Here is a 27,340-nt window from a genome sequence, read left to right as displayed (position 1 = left end):
TCGACCCGCTATCACACCTTCTGCGCGCGCGCTATCTACTGGACGGACATCGATTCACTTACCTCGTCGAGCAGCTGCTGAAGCTTAAGAGTTTGGCATTGAGATCAAGAAAGAAATTCCAAATTTGTCGACGGAAACGACCTAATGCTAGTCTCTACGTAATATGCACCTAGATATAACTTCTGTAGACAGTAGACACCAGACTAACGAGTTTAAGACTTATCACTTTAAGACTTATTCAATATTTTTTACCCGTGTCGACTCTTTTTTCCCGCGTTTACATACGAACACCGGGTACGTCAGTTGGTCACACTGTGTTATCATATTCGGTCTTACTGACAGAGCGAGCCAGAGGTGTACGCGCGCGCGCAATGGTGAATAATCCCGATAATGAAGGTAAATCGATTGGCCCGGATGTCAATTGTCAATTGTCATTTTCAGTTTGTCACTATTGTCACTTCACTTGTCAGTACTCGCCACTCGGCAGTCGGCATTCAGTTGTAGTGTACTACCTATGTCACTACTCACTTTTGATCCTGAAATCCTGACTCCTTAGTCCTTACTTCCTTAGATCTCACTCGGTCACTCCCGCCGCCCATCAACCAACTGACCTAGTTGATTCCCACTTTCCTTGTCATTATCTGATCGTGGTGATCCACTATTTGGGAGGGGGTGACCAGTGATCGTTTACATTTGGCACTTATTAATTTATGTACTATGATTGTTGTAAGATGTACTTACCACTTTTATGATAAATTCGATATAAAAAACATAATAATATAATATGCGATCAGCAATAGTTGTTAAAATTGTTTTCAATGATTAAAAATTGTGCCGCGGAGAGCGTCGGCACTTTTCGCTATTTATTCTTTAAATGTAATCTGTAGTACAGTACAACACTATATTACTGTATGCGCCTGCCGTATAGTGTGTAGGACCGTCGAAAATTTGAATCATATGGATACGAATGACATTAGGATTGAGTGACAATTTGAATCTCAAGTAGTCGAGTGGAGTACTCGGAGCCGATAGCCTCGCACCCGTACTATCTACGTTAGTACGTTTTAAAGATTCAAAATTATCAGGTGTTCTGTATTCATCGAATGAGCCGATTAGGAGAATTAGGATTAGCGGAAAGCGGAATATCGAAAAATGGCGAAGACGACCGACGCCGACTAAAACCGTTCCGACGGAACGCTGTTCGGCTGTCAGTCTGACAACGCGCTCTATCCGAATGTTCCGCGAATTGTATTTCGTTATGCTTTTGCATTTCGTCTTTCCATGCTTGAATTATAGCGATTTCATTTTCCCACCAAACGGCAAACCGCTCGACACTCGACTGCCCGATGATGACGTACGCAAACGTTCCTGCTCGATCAGCAGCTACAATACATTGCACTTCACGCGCACGCCGTTCAATCGGAATTTTCAGCAGATAATTCATATACTCATATTTACGTAATAACACAGTAACAATAAAGATTACATTTTCTAATTGACGTGGACGTCCACTCCTTGTTTTATAGCCTAGCGATTTGGACCGAAATTTTGGGCACCTGTCGAGCCAAATATATCTATATTAATATAAAACGGCGATCTTGGATCGACGATTTCACCGTGCACTAATACATCGAAAACGATAAATCTTTATATAGACGGTAAACCTATACATATTCTTATATAGTTAGTTTAATTATTATGATAGCATTCGTCGTGAACTCGTTAATAAGCTACCGACGATATTCCCCTCATCACGACGTACAGACGGTCCCGGGTCCACACGAGTCATTGCCACCGCTGTAGTGGTTCCAAAACAAATTTACAGTAATTATTATTCGATTAATGATTACGATCGTCCTACAGTACATCATGTTATAATATACACTATTATACACGAGTGACAAGGCTGTCTCCCATCGTATAAAACGCAATGACGATTTACATTACGTTTTGACATTGTTTAAACATTATTATAATAATAATATGTCGTTCGATACTTCAATCAGTTCAATCCTTGATTTTTGTCTACACTCTCGCGTTAAAATTGGAATTTTTTAAACTTTAATAACTAACATACAGTTTTTTTAAAGTCAAGTTTTGTGCTGAATATTTGTTTTCCCCACAATATTATGCACTTATGTCGCGATCACCAATCAGCTGCAACTATAGATATGGGTATATCGTATATACGTGGTAATAAAATATATTCCATCACTTTCTATACGCCTAGAACAAACAATTTTTATAGAAATCGCGAAAGTTAAAATAATATATACATAGATTTATAAGTTATAACATATTATTAATATATATTATATTATTGCACTTGGACTCTCGGATCTGTAATGACTGTTCATATCTAATTACTTTTAATAATTTTATACATAATACTATTAATACTTATAGGCTATTGGTACATAATATATGACATACCTATCAATTGTTTTTTTGATTTCCAAGTAGGTAGATTATTGTACCACTTACATATAAATTCGTCGTAATATTTTACGAGACGAATTTTCACCACCAATTCTGCAATTTTCCAAGCGGTATCAGCGTGTAAATGTGTAATGTAATGTGTTTTTATAGTCAGCAATTTTTGTTCATCTGAATTAAATGAAATCACATTCAAAACGTTATTCCCTCTTGTACCGCAATCATAATCCTAAGAGTAAGTTGTTCAGTACACACTTTGTATTCGATATATTATGGGTACCATAAGTCTATAAATCTATAAATATTACATTGCCAAATTTATTCTATTCGCTGAATCAAAATTTCCAATTCACTATACATATTCATATACAATATATACTTATATAGATGGCTATAGATACGCGTGCTTATGCATATATTATATTTACATATAGGCTATGTATTATTTATAGTGTGTCGTTTGCAGATATCTCATCGAAATACATATATATACATGTCGTTAAAAACCGAATTATTTTGAAAGCTTTTTATTTTTTGATAAACCGGATATAAATATATAATATACACAGTAACAATAATATACTCGATAAATCATAGACAATAGACCACAATTCCCGTAGGTATTTAAACAAAAGTTTGCTCTAAGTTAACTTACGTATGAATTGATTTTAATTATTTTTTAAGTAAAAATAGTGCGATTTCGATTATAAGTATTATAAGTATAGTTAAAAGAATTAAATAAATCTTTTGTTTTTTTAAATCGTGGTCGTACACAATAACTATTTATACACATATACAATAAACATGTGTGCAGGTGTGCTATATGTTGGATTAAAACTATATTAATTAGCTGTTCAATCTATGTACCTATGCTTATATAATATATGACTTAATATACCTATATACTATATGTTTGGATCATTGACCATTGACTCAAAGTCAATGGTTTGGATACATATATACATATAGGTATATGCAATCAAGGGCGGATACAGTGCGGTCCTAAACGGGACAATTTGTTAGTTATCAACTAAAAAAAGGTCATAGTCTATTTATAAAAAAAACTTTGTTGGAATAAATGATACTTTTTTTTGTGAACGGGGGGGGGGGCAATTGCCCCCATTGCCTCCTCCCTGTATCCGCCCTTGTAAGCGGTTCGATACGTTTAACGAAAAATAACAACAGTCTCGTATATTCATATCCCGTATATTTTAATCTCCATGATAATAAAGCTAAAATATGCATTTGCATGGAACGAATGTCTTATTAATTATGGACTATGGAGTATTGGAGTATCGACTTTTTCTACCTTATGTAGTTGGTGATTACTGATTATCCTTCCTATGATTATATCGATAGTTTTTATAATATAAAATATAATATATCTATCTTAATATACATTTTGATTTTATGATTTTTATTAAAGTACATACAAAAAATATTTAACGAAATCATTCTTAAATGTTCTCGTACCTAATTGATGTATAATATCAATAACATGAATAAAAATATAAAATAATAAATATTATAAGTTAAAATAATGGAGTTTAAAATAAGTGATAACATACCTATATACAGCCTATATATGTACATGCTTAAATAATAAACAACAACATTTAAAATTTATTATGTCCAATTTAAAAGTTAAATAATAATAACATTATGTATATTATTCCTTAGTAGTATGTAATATTGTAACATGTATAAGTATTTTGTTCTTTTACACGTCTTGTTTGAATTGTATTATTATGGAAATGTATACGACTAAATACTATTAATATGTAAAAATGTAAAATATCGGGAAAATATTTCATTTCACTTAATTTCGAAACTAAGCGAAGCGAATACCCTTTGCTGTATACCTACCTACATGTTAAAACACAATATACAGGTATTAGCTTCGAATAAATAGCTCATGGTTATAGACACTATTATATGTATTTACGTATCTCCTATATATATTTTTTCAAGACACAAATATTAACATAAATTATAAGAAATTATTTATAATGATAATACACTCATAATTAATTGATAGTTAAAACTCAAATTAAAAGCGTTAACAAGATAATAAAAAAAAATGAATTATTATTTTTTACCAATATATTAAACTTATTAAGTTTGGTAAAATTTATAAATGTTGTATAAAAATAAATAATAATAGCAATCAAAATTAAGCAAATAGGAGCTACCCATGTTCACTAAGAATTATAAGAATATCGATCTTGGCAAATATATTGTTTTCTTTGTATAAAAAATGTAAACATTGATACAAACAGTAAAAGCTAATGAAATAATTAAATACCTAATGAAAAAGAAAGGTGTACACTTCTTTTCAAAAAGTTTTTTATTAATTTGTATTTAACAATTTTTACTAAAATATTCAGTGATATTTGAATTACAATTAAATATTTTTTACAGAATAATACATTACATACCTGCGGGCTTAGAGTATATGAATTATGAACTTATATATTGTGCTATTTGTGAAACAAATTCAATCAAAAAATGCAGGTACATAAAAATATTAATATTTAATTTGAATAGTTGCCATTTAAAGATTATATATGTATACATAGTAGGCATTAAGCAGTTATTAATGTGATTGTCGTCAATATTTTTGAAAAGCAAATTTTGTATAAAATATAGTATTTATTTTCCAAATAATTATATGCGTCTATAAACATTAAACAATAGGTCATTAAAACTATTTAAGTACCTTTAAATTTACGAATTTTTGAGTATTTAAAAGTTCTAATGTACATATATATAGTATCTACATAATACAAGTAAAAAAAATACTGTATTTATATAATATATATATATCTGTTATTATAGATATAACTATATATAAGTAGGGCGGTACTACAGTAGGTAGTTGGTACTCAGTTGATTTATTTTGAACTATTATACATGTACATAATATGAAATTGTGAATAGATATTGATAAAAATAAAATCAATACTCATTATAAGTAATGACTGGAATTATTTCAATACTAAATTTATTATTTTTTAACAGGATAATCCCCGGTTACTGTTACAGTACATTGTACATAGGTATTTATTACAAATTACTGTTTAAATTAATAAGTAAAATACTTATTCTTTGTAGTTAGTAGATATGTATAGTTACTTATATTTACTAAGTAAATTTAAAAGAGCAACATCTTGTTCGGCGTGTAAATAAAGCAAAATCACTTTTTAAAATTCTATTTCTGTAAAATAAAATATAGTTTTATAGTTTCCCGGTGACTAAATTATTCTCTTCTTGTATTAATTGATTATTTTTTGTTTAATTGTATTCTAAATATATATGTATAATATTATTATGGACGGAATTCATAAATCATAATAAAGATTGTGTCGATTACCTACTCAAATTACAACTTAAATGTTCTAAAACGTTAAATCGTTAGAACAGCAGTTATAGACTTAAAAATTTTGATTCGTAAATTTCGGTAAAGCATCATAAAATATTGTTACATAATAAGTGAGTGGTATATTACAAATGTAACAATTATTAAGAGAATTAATAAATTATAATAAGATAACTTTTAGGTTGAATTGTCATGTCAATTAAAACAAAACCGAGATAACCAATAATAGCCAAATAATATAATTATTGTAGAGAAACGCTAATATACTTATTATATATTATACAAAGTTACATTAATTCTACTATGTTAAAACTTTTATTCAAAAATTAATGACGATGACAGAACACAATATGTTGGCAAGTTTACTATAACCTTCACAATCCACGTACAGTATTATAAACATTTTTGTTAAGATAACATAAACATAAATAGATTAAAAATAGTATTTTAATTTTAATTTTAGTATGTTAACGTGTAAATGTGTACTGCAAATTATGTGTGTAAATGTGTCAGTATACATCTCATCATTAGTGGAAACACTCTTCACGAGACCCAAAAGAGCCAAAAGAGGGTTATTGTGAAACAATTATCACACATTTAAATTGTGGTGGTGGGTAGTGTTTAGTAATGGATACAAGGTACATACTGAAAAAGTATTAGTTATTAGTTAATTTGTATTTACTTATAATAATATATAGTAATATAGTATAATTTATTAATAATAATTTATTGATTCGGAAGAAGTAAATTTTATTAATGCAAATAATAATATCGATGTAAGTTTAGTTGGTTATTAGGTATATCAAGGCTTATTGTTAGATATAGGAGCCATGAGCACAAGAGCATTATGCCCAAACCTTTACTCTTTAATGTAATTCAACTTCTAATATAACGTTCAGAAAAGAGACATATTATAATGATTAAACAATTGCACTGCAGTCGCATAAATTCTTACCTACTTTAAATATAATTTATTATATTATGATTATGCGAATTAGTCATGTTTAACACATTTTTTGGAAAATATTATATATATATTTAATATTGATTTATTATAAATTGCATAGTTTGAAAAATTACTCAATCATACAATTGCAATTTTTAGTAACATTATCTATGTATCTGCTGTATTATGTTTATTTCTTGTAACTAGAATAAATAAATAAATACGCGCGTGTGTACAATATATATCCCGTAAACGTTTTATGATTAATGTATAAATAATTAAATTAAATAATAATTGGCGCTATCATTATATTAATATTATGTTTAGGACACCAAAAGGTAAATACATTTAAAAAAAACAAAAAATTTAATTTAATTAAAAATTATCTTGTGGTTAAAATCACAGACAGCAATAAATTCTGATTTTTAAACTGAATAATAAAGTAACTATTAAGTTCAATGTTCATTAATGAATGATTAGGTAATGGTCACTTTCAGCCAAAAATGTAAACTTGTCACTTGGCATAACTTATTGGTATAATATATAATACAAATTTGAAAAGGAACAGGGTGGCCCTCAGCCAAAAGTATTTAAAGAAATAATAAAAAAAAAAATGACATATAAAAAATATAAAATTAATGTATACAAAATTTAAAAAAAAAATATATAAGTGATCCAGTAGCGGCTCCTAAAGATCATAATATATAATCTTACAAAAAAATTGGGGTTTAAATGCAAAAAAGAATTTTCTAAATCCGACTGATAGTTCCAGAGGATCAACATGATCAAACAAACATAAACAATTTTTTTATTTTTATCATATTATTAATATATTATTGGTACCTATAATATGTTTATTAATTATAATTATTATTCCATCATTTCCATCACTACTCGAGCATTGCAGGCGCGGATCCAAGCGGGGAGATTCTGCCACTGCCTGCACAGGGAATTCCCTCCGTAGATTCTGCCACACAGGTAAATTCTAGGATTTCTGTTTTTGCTATTTTTGCAGCAGATAAAATACGATACGCATATAGTATTGCCCTTCTCTCCATAAATATATTCTGGATACGTGACTGATGCATTGTACGCCAAAGTATAAAATACATGTCTTCGAGTATCAGCTTTTAGGTGGTAATACTTAACATGTAAATATTTACTCTTCGGGTGAGTGAACTTCGCGTCTTTACCGCTCAGATCTATAAGTATTAAATATATGTATTAATATTCACGAAAAAACACCGAACGAAATTTCCCTATACACTAAACCATTAAAGTTAAAGACATATACTTACTTGCGTAAAAACTTTTTATTACTTCTAATACTTCTCTCTCAATTATTGAAATCGTTATAAACGTAAAATATGTGTTGATGTTTGTTAAAGTGGAAAGCAACCAGTCATCACTCGCAAATATATATATATAATAAAAATAATAATATATAATAATTTAAAATGTAAAATTGCATGTTGAGCTGATAGTTGAGCTGCCAATCGGTCATCATCACTTGTATTATAAAAATTTAAAACTTAAATTTGTTGAATTTTCAAATTTGAAACAAATTTTCTTCAAATATTTTAATTGTGTAAGTTTCCAATTCCAATACGATTTATAACAATTTATTACCATTTTATATAAGCTATTAAGTGAATAGGTACAATAAGGTACATCTGTATTCTATTAATCTATATAATATTATACTATCTCATTTATATTTTGTAGGAATTATATATACACAATAAATATATTAATAATAATTTCATATTGTAAAAAATTACCTCAAAATTAAAATTTAAAGTTTTTTATACCTGAACAGAAACTGAAACCATTCAGGTAACCTTAATAAAATATCTTTTTTAAACGGGAACTAATTCAGTACGAGCTCGTATTCAATAATGCCATCTGACATAGAACTTTTTAAGTATTATTGTTGTTTTTAGAATGTCTCTAAGTCAATGTATTTATAGTCTTCTTACTCTTCTATATGTACATTACTGGGAAGTGAGATGGCGAATAATTATTTAATTAGGACTAATTTAATTTAAATTAGTAAAAAAAATAATATATATATATGTATTATTTTTTTTTTTTGATTTAACAATCGTAAGATTGATTTGACAGCAGTCTAATGACTCTAATGGATCTTTGGAGTGTTGTGTATTAGGAAATATTTTTATTGTGAACTGCAGTACTACTAGTACTGTACAATGGTTATTGGTTTTGCATTGGTTTTTGCACGAGGGTAATTTAATTTGACTAATTGGTAAAGGGAAGAATTTTTAGGTCTTAATGAAGATTTTTGTTAATAAAATACTAAGGAGAGATGAAATTAATGTTGTTTATTTGATTATTTCAAGCAGATGGATTGAAACGCTTAAAGTTTTTTAGTCGACCTATTATTAGAATTTGTTTTGTAACTATACATAATTATATAATATGAATATATGATTAATATGTAGTGTAAATATATCAATATATCATATTTGTAATATGTAACCTATATACACAAATACATATATTTTTTTGTTTTAGATAAAGCTTCAGCGACTATGACCATGCATTGACAGAATTAAATTACATATTATGTTTACACTTGTGATCTTATAAGTTACTAGATATATTGTATAGCCATTACTCATAAATAAATATTAAATTTTCATTTAATTTTTGTCAACTCTTTAGGTACTTTATATGATGTACTTATTACATATCAATTTAATATAAAATGTATATTATATAAATGTATAACTGTAACTATATATAACTATTTAAGTATAATAATCATACCAAGCGTGTCCAGTTCATTTGCACACATGGGTTAATTATATTCAATTAAAAAATATATACATACAATTAATATTATACATGCAATTGAGGATAATGATTACCTGTATCTATATTATATTTATTTTATATTTATGAGTTAATGTATAATTTCAACGAATATACTTTTTCATACTAATTTAAAAAGCATGTGTTTTATAATACATACATACAGAACACAGAAGCCTAACCTATTCGATAATAGTATAATATATTATTATAAACTGTATAGTCGTTTTAGGTAGGTATATACCATATGCAGTAAAACTCCGAAACATAATATTAATGTAATAATAATATATTACAATGATTATGATAATATGCCTGCTATACAAACCCATATGTTTAATTTATCGCAAATATACGAAGTAATTACATAATAAAGTAAAAAAGAATCGTATATAATAGGTATCATATTATTCATACTCGGCAAATGTTTACATTTCTTTGATTACCTATATAAATTTAAAATTAATTTACTTCAATAGAAATAAACCATTAAATGTATGGCTAAATTTGGCTTGTATAGCTATACAGTTATAGTTATTGTTGTGCCATTATTTATAAAATAGTAAGTACTATTACTATATAGCCTATTGCCTATAATATATTAGCAGTTAACAATACAGCATTTCTATTATAAGAGAAGATGTAACCATGTAATCAAACTGCTAACTGGCGTTATGTAATACTTGTCAGTTTTCAGATCCACGGGGTGGTAGATAATGAAATTGACAACTTAAACTCGACAAATGTCAATTAAAACTTTTCTCACTGCGCTCGAGATTTAGAATTTTTTCACTACAATTTCATAGAATCCAATTTTGAATTTTAAATAATTTTTTTGCAAGCATATATTAATAAAAATAAATAAAATATAAATGTTATAATAGTTGGATAAAAAAATATGTATGTATATTATGTATTTATAGATAGCTTGTAAGTTTTTGGTATCTATTGTGTCTTACCTAATCACTTTATCATATTAAGTAAATTACAACTTATGATAAAATAAATAAATAACCTAATCGATTTTTGATATTAATAAATATTGTACATATTATTTATTGTATTGATTAATAAAATTTAAATAAATAATTAATCTAACGTATATTATCTATGTCCTACATGTGTAGGTATAAATAAAAATATAATTTTGCTTTTATTTAAGTTCAACTATTTTAACTTCATTATTCGAGTTATATACAAATTTATTATTTATAATAAATAATAATATTATATAGTAGTCACTTGATAATTTGAAAAATTCAGAGAACCAAGCTGAAAATTAGATTTATTGAGATTTTTGATTTACCGAGTGTTCGAATAACCGAGGGGACAAAATAAATACATTTGAATAATAATTTTAGGTGAAAATGTTGTTATCTATATACATTTATGTAAATATATATCGTATTTATTAATTTATTGTTTATTTTATTATACATACATCCATATTACCTATTACATGTTATTTTGATATATTTTTGGGGACACAGAAACGTAGAGTAACATCTTTTTTTCACCAGCTTCAATTGCCGTGATCACTTTTCTTTGGTTGGCGATCGATAAATACTTATTCTTTACGGCCTACGGGACCCATCTATATCATCAGACCGACTACGTTTTATTAAATTTCAGCAACTGTTTAATCATTCCTGAGGTTTATTTTGGTAAAATTGTACGATTAAAGAGGTAGATTATTAGGTAGTAATAAACTAGGATAATATTTTATCACAGTCGTTATTAGTTTGATCACGTGTAGGTACGTCGTACGTAAGTTATTTATAATTTATATGTATAATCGCGTTTAAAGAAATCCGAATTGTAGAGTGTCTCCTACCGGCAGACATTTCGAATTATCGAGGGGAGCCGAAGTACATGTATTTTCTTTTAATTAAAGAGGAGACAAAGCGCTTAATTAGTTCGATCTTTTTGTAATGGTGATCCACAAATTTACTAATTGTTTAGTACGTGACCCTCACTAAAAAAAAAATACATTGCCCAGATTTTTATATATTAATATCAATATAGTTGATAAATGATAAAAATAGCAATAGCAATTGCAGCTTGTAGAGTTAACTAATTAGTTTACAAACACCACGAGTCGCGATCCATATAGGTTAGGAAACACTGACATAGGTATATAATACATTTTTTTTAGTATCCACTGAATATTTATTATTATTTAATTAGTACCTATCTAATTATTAATTAATACAAATAAATTACATAGTTTAAAAAATATATCGATATCCATCTATAAAGAGCTATAGGTACAATAAAAATTATACACAGTACTACTTAAATATTGCTGTAGGTTGTAGCAATTTAAATAAAATATTAATAAATATTTAGTAAAAATTATTCAATAGGTATGAGAATATGAAAAAAAAATTATAGGTAATTTTTCGCCCAATAGTATTTAAAAATTAAAACCCCATCGTGAAGATAAAATAGTGAATTATTCACAACCCAATACTTGATGAAGATATTTTTAATGATGGTATTAAATGTAGACCGTGCACGATACCCATCCGATTATGGTAGAAGATGAGAAAGACTATTTCGTAGTTTCTCAGTCATTCATGAGTTCATATTTAATTAACAAACACATTATTTTCTTATAAATCGTAATACACATCAATACACGAATAGGCTGACAGTAAAAATGTGTTTAAATAAGTAAGGAGTCGCCTCAACTTCTTGATGGTCTAATCCCTTGCTTCCGCCTTTGCTTATTAATTATTATACCTATATTATATATATAAGCTAATAGAAAATATCTGATGAATTTTTTAAACATTTTACATTAAATATTGTGATATCATTACCTACACAGCTGTGTATCCAACGAAACTACAAAAGTGCTCATTACAAAAATCTTATCGATACTGCGATAACAATAGGTAAATATATAGCTATAATAAGTAATACGATAATAAGTTATATCAAAGAACACCAAAAGATTTATTATAATATAACACTTAAAGACTAAAGTAAAATATTATTAATTTTAACTTGGTATTAATTTATACAATCGCATTGGTATTATAATATATGGGGCATGATAATTGTACAACGTTTAAGTTATATCGATCATTTAAATGAAGATACTACACACACGACACACGTATAGTTGTTTATCATGCTGTAAAATCGTAAATTCTCACAATTCTCACGTGAAATATGAATGTTGTATATTTTAGCAAGATAAAACTATAATGATTTTTAGTTAGTTGAAAAATAATATACAAAACTCGTATTCCTACACGATTTTTTTATAACGCATACATACATATTATTGATAGGAGGTTACCTATATACTTCAACTGTCACTGCAGGTAGATATATAATTTTAGTCTTAGAGGAAGCACCAATTGACTGATTTTCGTTAATTATTAACTTTAATCATGTATGACGCAAGTGATTTTCTAATTAGTACATAATATATCTATTTACATATTATAACACCATACTATTATACCTGTATACTGTATAGTGTATATGTATATTATAATCACTGAAAAAATCGAAATAAATCCTAAATAGATTAATAATTTTAAGAATAGGAAAACATGTATTATTTGCATTGTTCCTATAGTTATATTACTAGCCGTTATCAAAAGGACACACATAATAATGAAGAATTCGTACATAGAGCATATTATAATATCGTATATAGATAAAATAAAAATACACCAAATTATTATCGTTTTATTTATTTGTATAATATGCAAAGACGACATCGTACAGCTTTGGCCCTCCATCGACCTACTCGAAATTTAAAGACATTATGTGTGTGTGTGTGTGTGTGTAGCAGTCAGCAGGTAATCACTAATCCGTAATTGACATTATTATAAAATATATAATAACGTAACAAGTATGATGCGCGGAATGGCGGAACGATTATCGTTATATTATGTACGGTCGTCGATCGTTCGGTCGCGGTTGTTAATTGATTTTTTTTAATATACTTCTAATTAAAATTCCGTATACCTTTGCCACAGCCACAGCTGCAGCCTGCAGTGTACCACGAACTCTATACTACTTTAATAGTAGCCACTAACCACCAAGTTAAGACATACAAATAAAAATCAACACAATATTATGTTTTTGTATTACGTGATACGACAATAATGTGGAATACTTAATTAATATACTGAATGATACTTTTATCGAACAACACTCATTATTTAAAAATCTATTAATGTTTTTAGTTTTTAAATGAAAATATACATTTTTAATTTCATTTTTTTAAGCAAAATATTTTTTAGAGTAGTTTAGTAAGTACACAAAAATTGAAATTTGGACGAGTAGCTTATAAATTATAACTTATAAAGTTATATATATTTACAGCTTTGGTGAACGGAGTAGTAAACCAACATTTAGAGGAGTATTCCCCCAACCAATCCACTTTGCACAACAAAACTTTAAACACTTTTAACTCAAAAACTACTAGTTAGAATTTCGATTTTTAGGTATCAAAAAATCCCAAAAAATATTTTGCTTCGGAATATAAAATTAAAAATGTATATTTTAATTCAAAATAGTATACAACTTAAAAAATTAAAACGATAAGAAATATTAAAAATTATGATTAAAAAAAAAAATGTTTATTTTTACTGGAAATAATGTAAAAAACATATATTTTAAAAACGTTTATAGATTTTGAAATAATGAGTGCTGTTTGATAAAAGAATCACTCTGTACATATAGATACTTTAACATTATGACATATGTACTGCATAAATCAGTCGTTAAAATTAAAAAGAAAATACAAAAATATATACTAATGATCAATGATCAACTGCCACGGTAAACACGCATAAATTATAAAGAGATAAAACTAAAAAATTTCAAGTAACAGCAACACATTGATTAGACATTATTTATTGTAGAATTAGGTAGGCATTAAATAGTGCGTTATTTTTTTCTATATATACGTTTCACGTGTAGCAAAAAAGCGTGAAATATTTAAATATTTGTTCACGGTCGTGTTATAGAATGTCATTTCAACTTAACAGCTACGTATTATACAACAACGATATTGTAATTTATTATATTTTCAGGAAATATATAATAAAATGTCATATACTTAAACTATCCGCGATTGTAAGATATTCGTAAGTAGGGGGATACGTCCGTATAAAAAAATATAAAAAATTAATAAAACAACTGAACGGTGATAATATGGACCTCTATCCAAAAATCACGTGCCTATTCATACAATAACAATATATATTGTAGTGACTGAAAGTCGTACATTTCCGCGGCCGGATAGAGATCAATGTGCGGGCGCGCGTCGACCGCGGTAGAATCGGAAGTACGATGGATCGGAAAACCAAATAAATCAAAAAACGTCTATTCGTAAATCCGTTGAAGCCAGGTTATGGCATAAATCCCGGAGGACGGCTTTTAAAAATTAGCGCGGCGTCCGTTTTTGGGCGTGGACGATTTTGTATTTGGCGCGCTTTCTTTGGAGGCCGTCGATTAAAGCCGCCGCCGGCCATTTTGAACGTTGCCGAGCAGCGTTTTGCAGGCGGCAGATGGCTGTCGCTACCGCCGCCGCCGCACCGCCGCGCCACAGGTACTGCCACCACCGCTGCTGCCGCCGCCGCCACCACTCTAACACCAACTGCACCGCACCGCCGATCGCGTTTTACGTCCGTCACGGTTGGTTTTCGTCGTATTTTTTCTATTCCATTTCCTAGTTTCCTACTCTCGTCCACCCGATCACTGTAGCCCGTTAGTTACTGGTTTCGTAACCGGCCGCCGTGCGTTCAGTCTGTCAATTTTTTATCACCATCCGCGGAACGCGTCGCTCGCTCATTCCGCACTCGCAGTTCGTACCCGTACTCACTCACTCCACACACACACTCGCACACACATACAAACTCGAGCGCGCCGCTCTCGCCCGGTTGGATTTATCTATTTTCCACGCGCCCGCGAGTCCGAACCAAGTCGGCCGCACCGTACACGTCTCCGTGTCAACCGACCGTCACCCTTAGCGTCCGACCGTCGTCGTTTCACGCCGGTGTCACTCTCTTTTTGGATTTCCGTCGTTTGTCGCTACACGTTCCCGGCACAACCATGAGCAGCTTGGCGGAGACGAATCCGATTTACGGGCCGTTTTTCGGCGTCATGGGCGCGGCATCAGCCATCATTTTCAGCGGTAAGCATAACGAGACGACCACGGTAACAGCGATGCTGTTTGTATTATCAACAACAAACGGCACTGTAATTGACGCCGTACCACCCCGGGGCTAGTACCCGCAATTTGCCGCCCGACGCTTATGGCGGATAGGGCGGCGTTCGATCGATGTGGCGCGGCGGGTGCCTTCCTCGTTTTCGTCGAAAAATGCGGCCCCAGAGTGAAAAACTCTCACGGCCGCCACACCCACCCGCCGCCGCCGATGGTAGCCGATATGCGAGATCTTCCCGTTTCGGGATAGACTCGACGAAGGATCTACGTCGGTGGCGGCGACGGCTGTTTGGCCTAAACGTAGCCTTTGATATTGTCACGTCCTATATGTTTGTGGGGCGGGTCAACAAACAATTTTTCCGGCCTCGTTTCGCACGCACGCGTTTCAAGACTCACACGAGTGGATGTGTTTAGGCGTGGCCTGATAACCGAGGCTTTTCTATTCTCATAGCACTTGACGTGTATCCACTACGCGTTCCCCACCGATCGATTTTTCGGAAAACTCTATGCCCCTAGCACCCTGGTAATGGAGACGCTGATTTTAACGAACCGCAATTCGTTCTCGAAACAGAAAAATTTCGGTCAAAACCCGTTTCTCTGCCGTCTTTTTCGGCACGATTTTCATAATCTTTTGGCTCCCATAGTTCACAATTTGGGTTCTGCTCAGTTCCGACGGTGAATAAAGGTCGAAATAAAATTCATCATTTGTTCTCCCATTCTCGAGGCCACCGCCGCAACCTGTTCGAATCGCGTGTCCCACATACGACTGACACGCATGGGCGTGACCCGATCGAGTTTTTCGAACACTCTTGAATGCTCCTGACTTTCGTCCCCGGTAAAATGTCTGCAACTTAAAAGTCCTGGACAACAGATTCGTCGCGAATTCCATGATTGACGTTCCCGATCATTATTCTAATGCGATAATCGTCAAATCATGGGCGCGGCGCGTGAAGGTCATTTAATTAGATTTCGATTTGAATGATCCTTATCTCTTTCTCTCTTTTGCCATCCCGTCTGTGGTTAGTCATATTTTTTGAATTTCGATTTCCCACAATTATAAGCAATAATATGTGACATTATGTTCTAATAACGTTTTTAACGTTTCGAAAGTGACACACGTTGCTTTAGCCGGACCATAGATTAGACGTTATCTGTTTTCAAATCACAAAACTTATCGTGATAGAGTACAAAGTGTGTTAGTCCAAAGTCTTCTAATATTATTCTGTGTGTTAAGTATATTACATAAGTATCACAACTAATAGTACTTGCATATATTTAATATGTAACACAATTTTCTGTATTTTTGAGATTGGAAATGTTGACAAACCACACCCTTTTTTTTACAGTTTAGACCATTTTATACATATTTCTATTTACCTACCATAAATGTTTAGTAATGTCGAGTCATCGATATTATAAGTATTAAATGCATATTAAAATGCCTAACTTAACCTTATTCCATTTAACGCATGACTACTGAATTATAAACGGTCATTACTATAGCCGTAAAATCATTTTAATTTCTGTTCAGAATCTTGTTAACAACTATAGTTGTGCACATTATTGTTAAGATTCTTCCTATAGTAGCTAAAGGCTCAGTTTTGTTAGTACATAATTATTACATTATAGGTATTCTTAGTTTTAAGTTTTTCATTATCTACCTAATTACAAATCAATTTGAGTTTTACTGATGGTGTAATTACAATGATATATTTAAAGTGATCAAACATTAGGAAATTGAACATGACAACTACAGCGGGTGTTTCGTTATAAATGTTCAACCTAATTAATTAAACTGTTAATAAATTTTTGTAATGACTTTCAAGTGTTTTGTTTAATGAACATTCCATACAGTATACGTTTAAAAAAGACTTACTAAATGTGGGAGTGTAGCGTATAATAAACTAAATAGTTACCCATAAACAAAGTTAAATTATGCTGAGAGCTGATAAATAATACTTACCTAATAAAAATATTGCTACATACGTGGTATTATTAGATCATATTTTTAATTTTATATTTTCAATAGTTGTTGTAGAGTAAATTTTTGAAACTAACTTTTTTACACTAGGTGAATCGATATAAATACAACTGAAGAATTCTCTTTCATTTTGTGTTAGTTCTTAATTTTATCATAGAATGACAAATTATATAAACAGGAAACCTTGTTTCATCATTTTATTTATATTTAATTAATATTTCACAGTATGTATCATGGGTAATTTGTATCTAAAATGATACTGTTTAAGCATACAATGTACAATTCTATTACTACCTACACTATAATTAATTGCATGTCTTTTGTTTTTTAGCTCTTGGCGCTGCATATGGTACGGCAAAATCTGGAACTGGTATTGCCGCCATGTCAGTAATGAGGCCAGAACTTATTATGAAATCCATCATTCCCGTTGTCATGGCTGGTATTATTGCTATTTATGGTCTTGTAGTAGCTGTCCTAATAGCAGGTGCTCTGGAAGAGCCCTCTAAATACTCCTTGTTCAAGTAAGTTGATAAAAAATGTATACAACAATTTGATAAATGATGTAGAATTAATAAACAAAATATACAAGGATTACTAATTTTTTTTTTTATTTTTTTTTTATAGGGGATTCATTCATCTAGGTGCTGGCCTTTCCGTAGGCTTCAGTGGTTTGGCTGCTGGTTTCGCAATAGGTATTGTTGGCGATGCTGGTGTCAGAGGCACAGCCCAACAGCCCAGATTATTCGTAGGAATGATCTTGATCCTAATTTTCGCTGAAGTATTAGGATTGTACGGACTGATTGTTGCAATTTACCTATACACTAAATAAACAATTTTCCCTCTGAATAAATATAAAAACAAAACAATTTTTTTTTTTTGTAACAAAAAAAAACAAACCGTGAACACCTATACGATGCCCAGTTGTTGTCATCAATACAAACAATATACTACCATATTATTATAAACATTTTAGTTGAAAGGAAATCAAATATTTGTGCCCTTACGCCACTCACCCGAATAGTTACGTGTATTCTTCCTTCCCCCCAGCTTTCTAAACCATTTTCCATTCACGTAGCAAAATAAGTAATAATAATTTTAAAACTATTTTAAATAAATATATTTAAATTAAATAAAATGATGGCCATCTCATGTATCAAACGTTATATTTTGTGTTTTATTATTATTATTATTAATTTTTTTTTATGTTTCAATGAGTTGTATTATTAAATATTGTTCCCCCCCTTTCACTTTTAAATGTTACTTAACTAAGAGGGGACCACCCTCAAACATTAAGTACTCTATGCGATGTGATGCAATCTAAACTTAGGAGTGTACGATTGTTCTCCATCTTATTGAGTAACGTACACTAATAATAATAATAATATATTAAATTATTTAAATTAATATTACTGCAGTTCAGCACAAATTTGTAGCTGTACAATTTGATGAAAATTCGTAGTTAAAGTATTATTGTTTGTTTTTTTTTTGTCATTCTTTTTTTTTCTTACATTTATTGTAAAATAAAAGCAGGCTTACATGGTTACTGGTTATTTTAAATTTTTATAATAGAAGTATATAAATTTACAAAAAAAAAGTTTAAAAAACAACTATTAGTGTTTTTAATAATTATTTTAAGTGAGCGTGCATCTAAGACGTGTTAAACATTCCAATGTATTTGTAATTTAATCGTTTAATCCAATGGAAGTATATTAATTTTACTTACAATTAGATATTATATATTCATACATAAATACATACCTTTATATATGTATATATATATATATAAACACTTATAAAAATCTGCCATTAAATTATTGTTCGTTAGTTCAAATAGTTATTATTAACTCCTGTCAAATAACACATTTGTTTATTTTCCATTCATATCAATCGCGTGTTTATTGTTTCTCATCATTATCAAATTATTCGTAATTATTATTATTATAACTGTTCAAAAAAAAAAAAAATTTAAAAAAATCCACTATTTATTTTATTATAGTTGTGTATAAATTATGTGGTTAACATTTGTTTTATTTTTATTTTATTTTAATATATATATATATATAAATATTTTTTTTTTTTTGGTTATTTAGTAGACACTTAATGCAGTAAAACCGATTTTTTTTCAATTGTTTTTAGTCGTTTTTAAACAAAACAAATTTGAGTCTGTAATATATTATTACTTAGACTTGAAGGAAATTCTAAGGGAGTAAATTAAACCTATCTAATTTTCTATACCTACAATTTCCTAGGAATTTCAATTATTTAGTAATAAAACAAAAATTGTTGTTAATCATTGCGTTTGTTTATTTATTTGTTTTCGTTTTTTAAATTGTTATTTCAATATTGAAGTGAAATGTTTTACCGGACCGTTATACCCAAATAGTTACAGTATAACAATATATTAGCATGGCAACCAAAATCCAGACAGAGTTTTGATCACAAGATGATGTTTGGAAATCAACATAACGTATCGGTACTTCCGACATTTTTGTCTGTTTCACTTTGGAACTTGGAAGCGATCGTGTGCCAAAGATGATCTGTCGCGCATGTGCCATGTGACCTTAACGCAGTATAAAATGTAAGGTGTGAATAAAAAAAATTGAACACGAACGTCACGAACATGAATAGCCTAGTGATCACCACCTGTTGACACTGAGAGGATGTGGTGACCAACGTTTTATTAAAATACTGTATTATTATTTGTGTTGTACTGTGGTGTGTACTACTGTCCGAAACACATTTTTCAATCGCCGAATTACGTTTTAAACGTTTTAGTACATAAAATATATTACACACCAGTATGCCATCGCCTCTATAATTGGATAGATAATATCTGATTGACAATATTACTCGAAATTAGGGAAACCAAGAATACGATTGTACAGCTCTAAATATTTTTAATAAATTGGGCGTTTTAGTGGTTAATATAATAACATAATCTTATATTAAAGAAGTATCTTAGCGATCTGCGTTTTATTTTTAATCGTAATATAATAATACTAATGTCGGGTTGTATAAAAAATTGAATTTTAATGGTTCGATACAAGTTTACCCGTTATTGATCTCATAATTGATTCAATAAACATTATTCGATTGTCTATGAAACTCGACGTTAGTATAATATCTAAATTTGTGTTAATCGTTCCCAATGTACCAACTATACAGTAATATTGTAATATCCTACACATAAACTAAATCAGCAGCTTGTTATAAACTATAATTTGCAGCGCTTAGATACAAGTAATATGTTTCGTATCGCATAGGTTAAAATGGTTGAACGACATTAATAATTTCATATTTCCACTTGCAAACACAGTATAGTCGGTCGTATAGATGTACCTATAGTATCGCTATCGCATTTAACGTGTTGCTGACGCAAGTAGGTATGCTAAATGCTTGAATTGTATAATATGCAGCTGCCGGAATGAGCTGCACGCCTGCACAGTTATACCAGTACGGCAAGATGCAAATGCATTATACGCGAGACAGTATCAATGATAAAAGGGGGAGGGGTTGAATTTTATTTAAGGTTTACAGTGTTGTGATCAATGCGTGATGGAACGCATATGAAGACGTGTGTGTGTGTGTTCGGCGAATTGGGTACAACGCGCTCGAGCACTTCTATTTACCATCACTGCAGTAGTGCAGTGATAAATTTAGATGACAAAAAAAATTCTATTTTTCTGAATGTACTAATTTAAATTTGAATTCAACTTGGGCGTGAAGTGGGGAAATCGATCCGCACTGCCACGCATGACCCTTCTGCGTCACGATGATCCGATACTAACACAGTAACACCTACTAATTTAAAATATAAGGTATAAGTCACTGCTGCACACTTTTTAAATTATTTTCTTATCGTAAACGTGACTGTGAGAAATACGCACACGCTAACAGTTAAAATAATTGTCTAATATACAATAATATGTCATAACAAATTGCGACGTTTTCTAGTATATCTCCCAAATTCCAATCGGTATTCCCGTGCCCGAACTAGGTACCTCGATAATTATTATACACGCGAAGCTTATGTCTTCTCGTCCGCAGTGGCGCAATCTTCACCCGACTCGACCACATAATTTCACAATGCGACAACGATTAAAACCCAACGGCCGACGGTGGGTATCCGCCATCGCTGTGCAGCCATTTTAACTTTAGCAGTTGTGATTTATGAGTAACGGCTTGTACGATATTGTGTAAACTGTACAATTTAAACGCCGGATGTCGACGCACGCTCGTCTGTCGGTCATTGTTGTGCAGCTATGTAGAACGGTGATAATTATTATAATATTATAAAAATGCCAAATGTGTAACAATAGCGCGTAATATTTCACAAGGTCCGGGGAATATATTCTTTGTTTATTTCGCAATTGACTCGCGCGATGCCTGATCGTCAACAATAAAAATATAAAATACATATTTTATTATAGAAATATCAGTAGGTTACCTATCGTGTAATTTAATCAAACCGAGCCGCTACACGACACAAGTGACGGGTCTCTAAAATTTTTGGGACGCGCGACCTTAATATCTTCTTATTTCTGTCCACGTGACTTAAATGACACAAAAATGCAATCAATGTTGAAAAATGTAGGTATATGATTATATTAATTTTTTAATCAATTTAGTCGAAAGTGTATTCCAATACTTTAGGAGTTTTGGATCACTAGCCGCAAAGGCATTCGTGTAGCAGGTGATCTATTGCAGAACTGTGAATTCAGAACGAATGATCTACTTACGTACAAATTAAATACATATATTTTTTTAATAGTATAAACAATAAATAGCCAATTATAATAAAAGTACGGTAAACATTTTTAGTATCTATCTTATAAAAATTTTAAAAAAATATGTTTAATTGACCACCATGCTTCATAAACAGATGATGTAAAAGTTCCGATGTAGTGCCGTGAATTTTTCGAAGTATTTTAATTTCAAGATATGACCAAATGCATTCTATTGTCTGGATACCGGATGGGTATACTACCAAAAAGTCATTGGCAAAAAACACTGTGGTTAAAAATTTCGAAACATATGTTTAAATATATTATTTTTTTTAACGATGGTTAAATAAGCTGGTAAATCATAATATTAGTAACATTAATATCATTATAATTATAGCAATTTTTTTGTAATATTATACATAAATAATATATAGATATAGGTACCATACTATTTAGGCTTGGGACTTATCTACAGCGAACTTTTTATGCCTTGGACTAGTGGACTTTTTTACCGCGATTCGTCTGGGTGTTGGCGCCTGTTAGCGGGTCAACAAAATTTTTATAATGGTTTGCAGTCAAGTGATTATATTCTTTATTTTATAAAACTTTATAGGGTTTCTATAGGGTTTTCCCAACATAATGAATCCACTGCAGCTTGCAATAATGTGCATTTGATAACCATATATTAATAATAATAATAATTGTAGATTGTCATCTACGCCTATATAGTACCTATAGGCTATAATACGATATAGATCACCTGATACAGCTAAAACGAGGTAGCAAATCACCCGCTACACGAATGCCGTTACGGAGATCTGAGCAAAACATATTAAATGATGATCAAATCATAAATGGTATTTTGTTATATAACTCATTATTATAATAATTTGAAAAAACAAATTTTACCTAAAACAAAACTAGTGGTCAATGGACAGTGGTGTAGTCAAATTCATTGTAGTTACATGCAAACTCCACCTGTTTAGTTTATTTGATAATAATACATTGCAACAAAATAAATAAAATAAATTCTAATCATAGTATTATATACAAGTATAGTCATAAAGAAATTGTATTAAAACTATTTAGACTGACAAAAGCACAATATAATAATACTTGCCTATCTATGTATTTTATTACTAATTCCATCAAATAAAATAGTTTTATATATTCAAAAAGTTGTATTATCAAAACCTAAAAAAAGTTTTCATCATTTGAATACCTGTGTAACTAATTTAAAGTTTCCAACTCAATTAAAAGACAAATTTGATCTGATATGGTTTTTCTTCATTCAAGACTCGTTTATTACTGAAAGTACTTACGTTTAATTCAAAACAGAGATTATTTAAGAAAATTAATACATTATAATATATTATAGAACTTCTTAACACTTATAATTTTCATACAACAAAATTAAAACATACAGTTTTAAAAATAAAATTGTTTATTATATCTTATTATTGTTGTTTCTGTACACTTCATATTGCTGGAAAATGTTCATCGAGCATTAAAAACGACCACTGAAAAAATTTGATTAAGGAAAACTGTACTAAGTGTTTTGATTAAATTATAAACGCAATACGCCAATACAATATTTACATATAATAGTATTTTCTATTCAAAATGTAGTATCAAAAAATATTGCCACATTAATATTTAACTTTTTGAACAAATAGTTTATTAGATTAGTTTGAATATTAATGAAGCCACAACGGAACAGCGAGAAAATAACCCACATTAGTATTTTTATATAAAGTAAATAATGTATAAAAAAAATAGCAACAAATATATGAGCAAAATCAATAACCTGAATATTTAATCTACAGATTAAATTATTAATTAAAATATTGAAAAAAATATATTTTATTCTATACAGTATACATGCATAATTTAAATAATTATACTGAATAAATAATTGGATTTGTTTTAATAAATAATATGTTAAATTCAATTTATTTAAGTAGTATATTACCCTAACAAAATATAATAAAAAGTATTTAGATCAATAGATGGAAGTACTAGGCAATTAATTTAATACATTTTCCTATTTAAGTACATTCCCGAACCTTTAGTTTACATTGAAATAAAATAAAAAACTCAATATGTCCATTTTACAAAAGTTATTTCAGATTTTATAATTTGATTGTTTTTTTTTTTTTTATATATATATTATTCAATAATTAATTACCTTAATAGCAAATCATTAATAATAAAATTAGAAAATATTTTAAGGTGGCAAAAATAGATAAATCAATAGCCAATAATTTATTTATACTATTAAGTATGCATAGTGTAAGCAGAATAAAAAAATACAAGCAAGTATAATGGAAAACCAATCACTTTCAACTTTGAACATAATAAAAAATACAGCTTTTAGTATGTATAAGCTTTTAGTATACAATAATTTAAATTATTTGTAAACCCCACAACAATAAACATATGAATTGAATTGTGGGTAAGTTATAAAGGGCTCAAAACATATTTGAAAATAATGGTTAATATGCTTATAAAGCTGAAATTATAATATAAACCAGTATTTTTCAACTTTTGTATTATGACAACACATTATTAAAATATTGCATGCTATGCACCACTAAAAAAATAAAAATAATTAGTAATATTTAAAATTAATTTGATAATGTAAAATTAAAAATAACAAAGAAAAAATATAATATAAATAATAATGATAAATTTCTATAACATAACTTATTTCATACATAATCATCATAGAAATTATATCAAATACCTATTAATTTTTGTAAATGTAATGTTATACTTTGCGACACATTTGGATTTATCCAGCGACACACTAGTTTAGAAACACTAATATAAATAGTAAATGGTGTTGTTGCACTTAAATTGTCTATTAAGCACAATAAAGCACATATAGTTCTACAGTTAAAATTCAAAAAAGTTATTATTAGTTTGCAGCAAACTCTTAGATGATATTTGATTATAATATTGTTTACCATTAATTAATTAAAAATCAAAAGCAAAGTAAAAGAAGAAAAATTACCAAGTACCTAGAAAGGTAAATAACATTAAATCATTTAAACTTTGTTTATTTATTTTTCTTGTATACTATTTGTCTAATTAAAAAAAATATTTGTCAAGAGATGACACCAAATTGTGAGAGGGAGGTGAATATCTTTATTGCCGATTCATAAAGACTCATATGAAATAGAACATTATTCCAATAAAATGAGTATTGAGTATAATATAATAGTGTATTGAACAACACTTGAAACTTGTGAGTAGCTGAACTATGTTAATAAATAAAAATGTGTTACAATAATGAAATTGAAATAAAAAGTTTTAACAATGACTACAAGCTAAGGTAAAATCTAAGAAAAATATTCATATTTATTGTATTTTATATCTGAAAACAATAAACTATTACACTAGAATAATTTATTTAAAATATATTTTTATAGTTTTAGGATGCTGGATATATTTATGTGTCCAAACATTGAATTTCAAAAATTATTTTGATATTAATAATTGTTTATTAATGAATATTGTTGTATTATTAGTTATTACTCAGATTAATATGGGTTAATTAGGCTACATTGTTCTGTACAAAAGTATAATAATTTAATTGAAAGTTGCATCCAAGTTATGCAAACAAAATATAATTATTTGCTAAGTAATAAACCAGTATACCATTGTCAATTATCAAGAAATAATTGTATAGGAAACTATCCATAGTTTAGCAGAAAATTAAAAATAATATTATTGTCCAGTAAAAATTGTATTTTATAACACAAATAAATTTGATAATATTTTTTTTGTTTTGATATTTGCATAAAAAAATAATTTAAAAAAAAGTAGTTTTATTGTATGTACGGGTTTAGCATAACATACTAATACATTTTGGGAACCGCTGACTTAATTTATTTGATAAAATGTTAGTTTAAATAGTTAAAATGCAGTTATATTACGTAGACTGAAAGATTAGGTCATAACCCAAAACCTTGATGAACATACAACTGCCCAACTGCCTACTGATTTGATGTAGTGGATAAAATGTTTGTACAGTTACCATTTATTTATAAGTTGAACACAGAAAGCTTAACACTCGACTTGTTTAACGTACTCAATTATCATAATCACAGTAACAAAGCGTACACAATTAAATGTGTTAAACTGTTCATAATTTCAAAAGGATACATCTTTTTGTTCGTTTCTTGTACATGATTCGGTAACCACACTCTCTGCATCGGATTGGGTCTTTAGGTTTCATTTCGTTTTCGGCCTGGCACGCTGTCGTTGTTCACATATAATAAACAAAAATAAAATATCAAAATAGGATCAAAAACGGAATTGCCAATGACTGTAGTCGGTACAATAACAACAGATGAAAGTTGCTGTCTAAAGTCTAAACACAGCGAATATAATGCATTTTTATAATTACCTCCACAAATGTAAATGAGCGCTTTTTTGGGGGCATCGTCTGGCGTTTCATTTTCGGTGATCATCGTGTACGCCGGTTGTCGTCAATTGTTTATAACTAATAATAACGTAATAACTGTAATAAGCATTAGTTTGTAATGCTTGTATTTGCAATTTGCATTGCCGGGAGTCGCGACGCCGACCACTGTTATCTATGACATTATCAGTTATCAGTTTATCACTGAATCGTCTGAAACGATTTTCAAATATTTACCACACGTGCGAGTGTGTAGTTGTTTCCAAGGAAGTGGTGTCGATAGGGCGGGGAAATTTAAAACAGTGTTTTGTACGTGAGGATCAATATTATAATAATATCATATTAAATAATAATTATTAATTACTAATAATATGGGTTTACAGCTTTTAAATTTGGAATCATATTCGTAATACG

General features: G+C 29.5%; 2 protein-coding genes and 1 long non-coding RNA gene across 3 annotated transcripts; 2 read left to right on the top strand and 1 right to left on the bottom strand.

Annotated features, from left to right (window-relative positions):
- The first annotated feature begins 733 nt into the window (after positions 1–733).
- LOC132930993 (uncharacterized) lies at positions 734–10,410 on the top strand. Its single transcript, XR_009662312.1, has 4 exons — positions 734–1,458; positions 1,527–1,658; positions 4,858–4,950; positions 9,297–10,410. It is a non-coding gene; the product is annotated as an uncharacterized LOC132930993 (long non-coding RNA).
- Positions 10,411–15,206: 4,796 nt separating this feature from the next.
- Positions 15,207–18,936, top strand: LOC132928890 (V-type proton ATPase 16 kDa proteolipid subunit c). Its single transcript, XM_060993835.1, has 3 exons — positions 15,207–15,762; positions 18,105–18,294; positions 18,398–18,936. The coding sequence occupies exons 1-3, from the start codon at positions 15,681–15,683 to the stop codon at positions 18,600–18,602; spliced, it is 477 nt and encodes a 158-aa protein (XP_060849818.1). The 5' UTR covers positions 15,207–15,680; the 3' UTR covers positions 18,603–18,936.
- A 4,836-nt stretch (positions 18,937–23,772) lies between these two features.
- Positions 23,773–27,119, bottom strand: LOC132930775 (DNA-directed RNA polymerases I, II, and III subunit RPABC4). Its single transcript, XM_060996824.1, has 3 exons — positions 26,912–27,119; positions 26,668–26,760; positions 23,773–24,017 (listed from the first exon to the last, which is right to left on the bottom strand). Exons 1-3 carry the CDS (start codon positions 26,973–26,975, stop codon positions 23,995–23,997), a joined length of 180 nt encoding a protein of 59 aa, XP_060852807.1. The 5' UTR covers positions 26,976–27,119; the 3' UTR covers positions 23,773–23,994.
- Positions 27,120–27,340: the final 221 nt, after the last annotated feature.

The sequence above is a fragment of the Rhopalosiphum padi genome, chromosome 4 (genome assembly GCF_020882245.1).
Source record: "Rhopalosiphum padi isolate XX-2018 chromosome 4, ASM2088224v1, whole genome shotgun sequence".
Taxonomy (NCBI): domain Eukaryota; kingdom Metazoa; phylum Arthropoda; class Insecta; order Hemiptera; family Aphididae; genus Rhopalosiphum; species Rhopalosiphum padi.
This window is presented reverse-complemented; position numbering and strand designations above follow the sequence as displayed.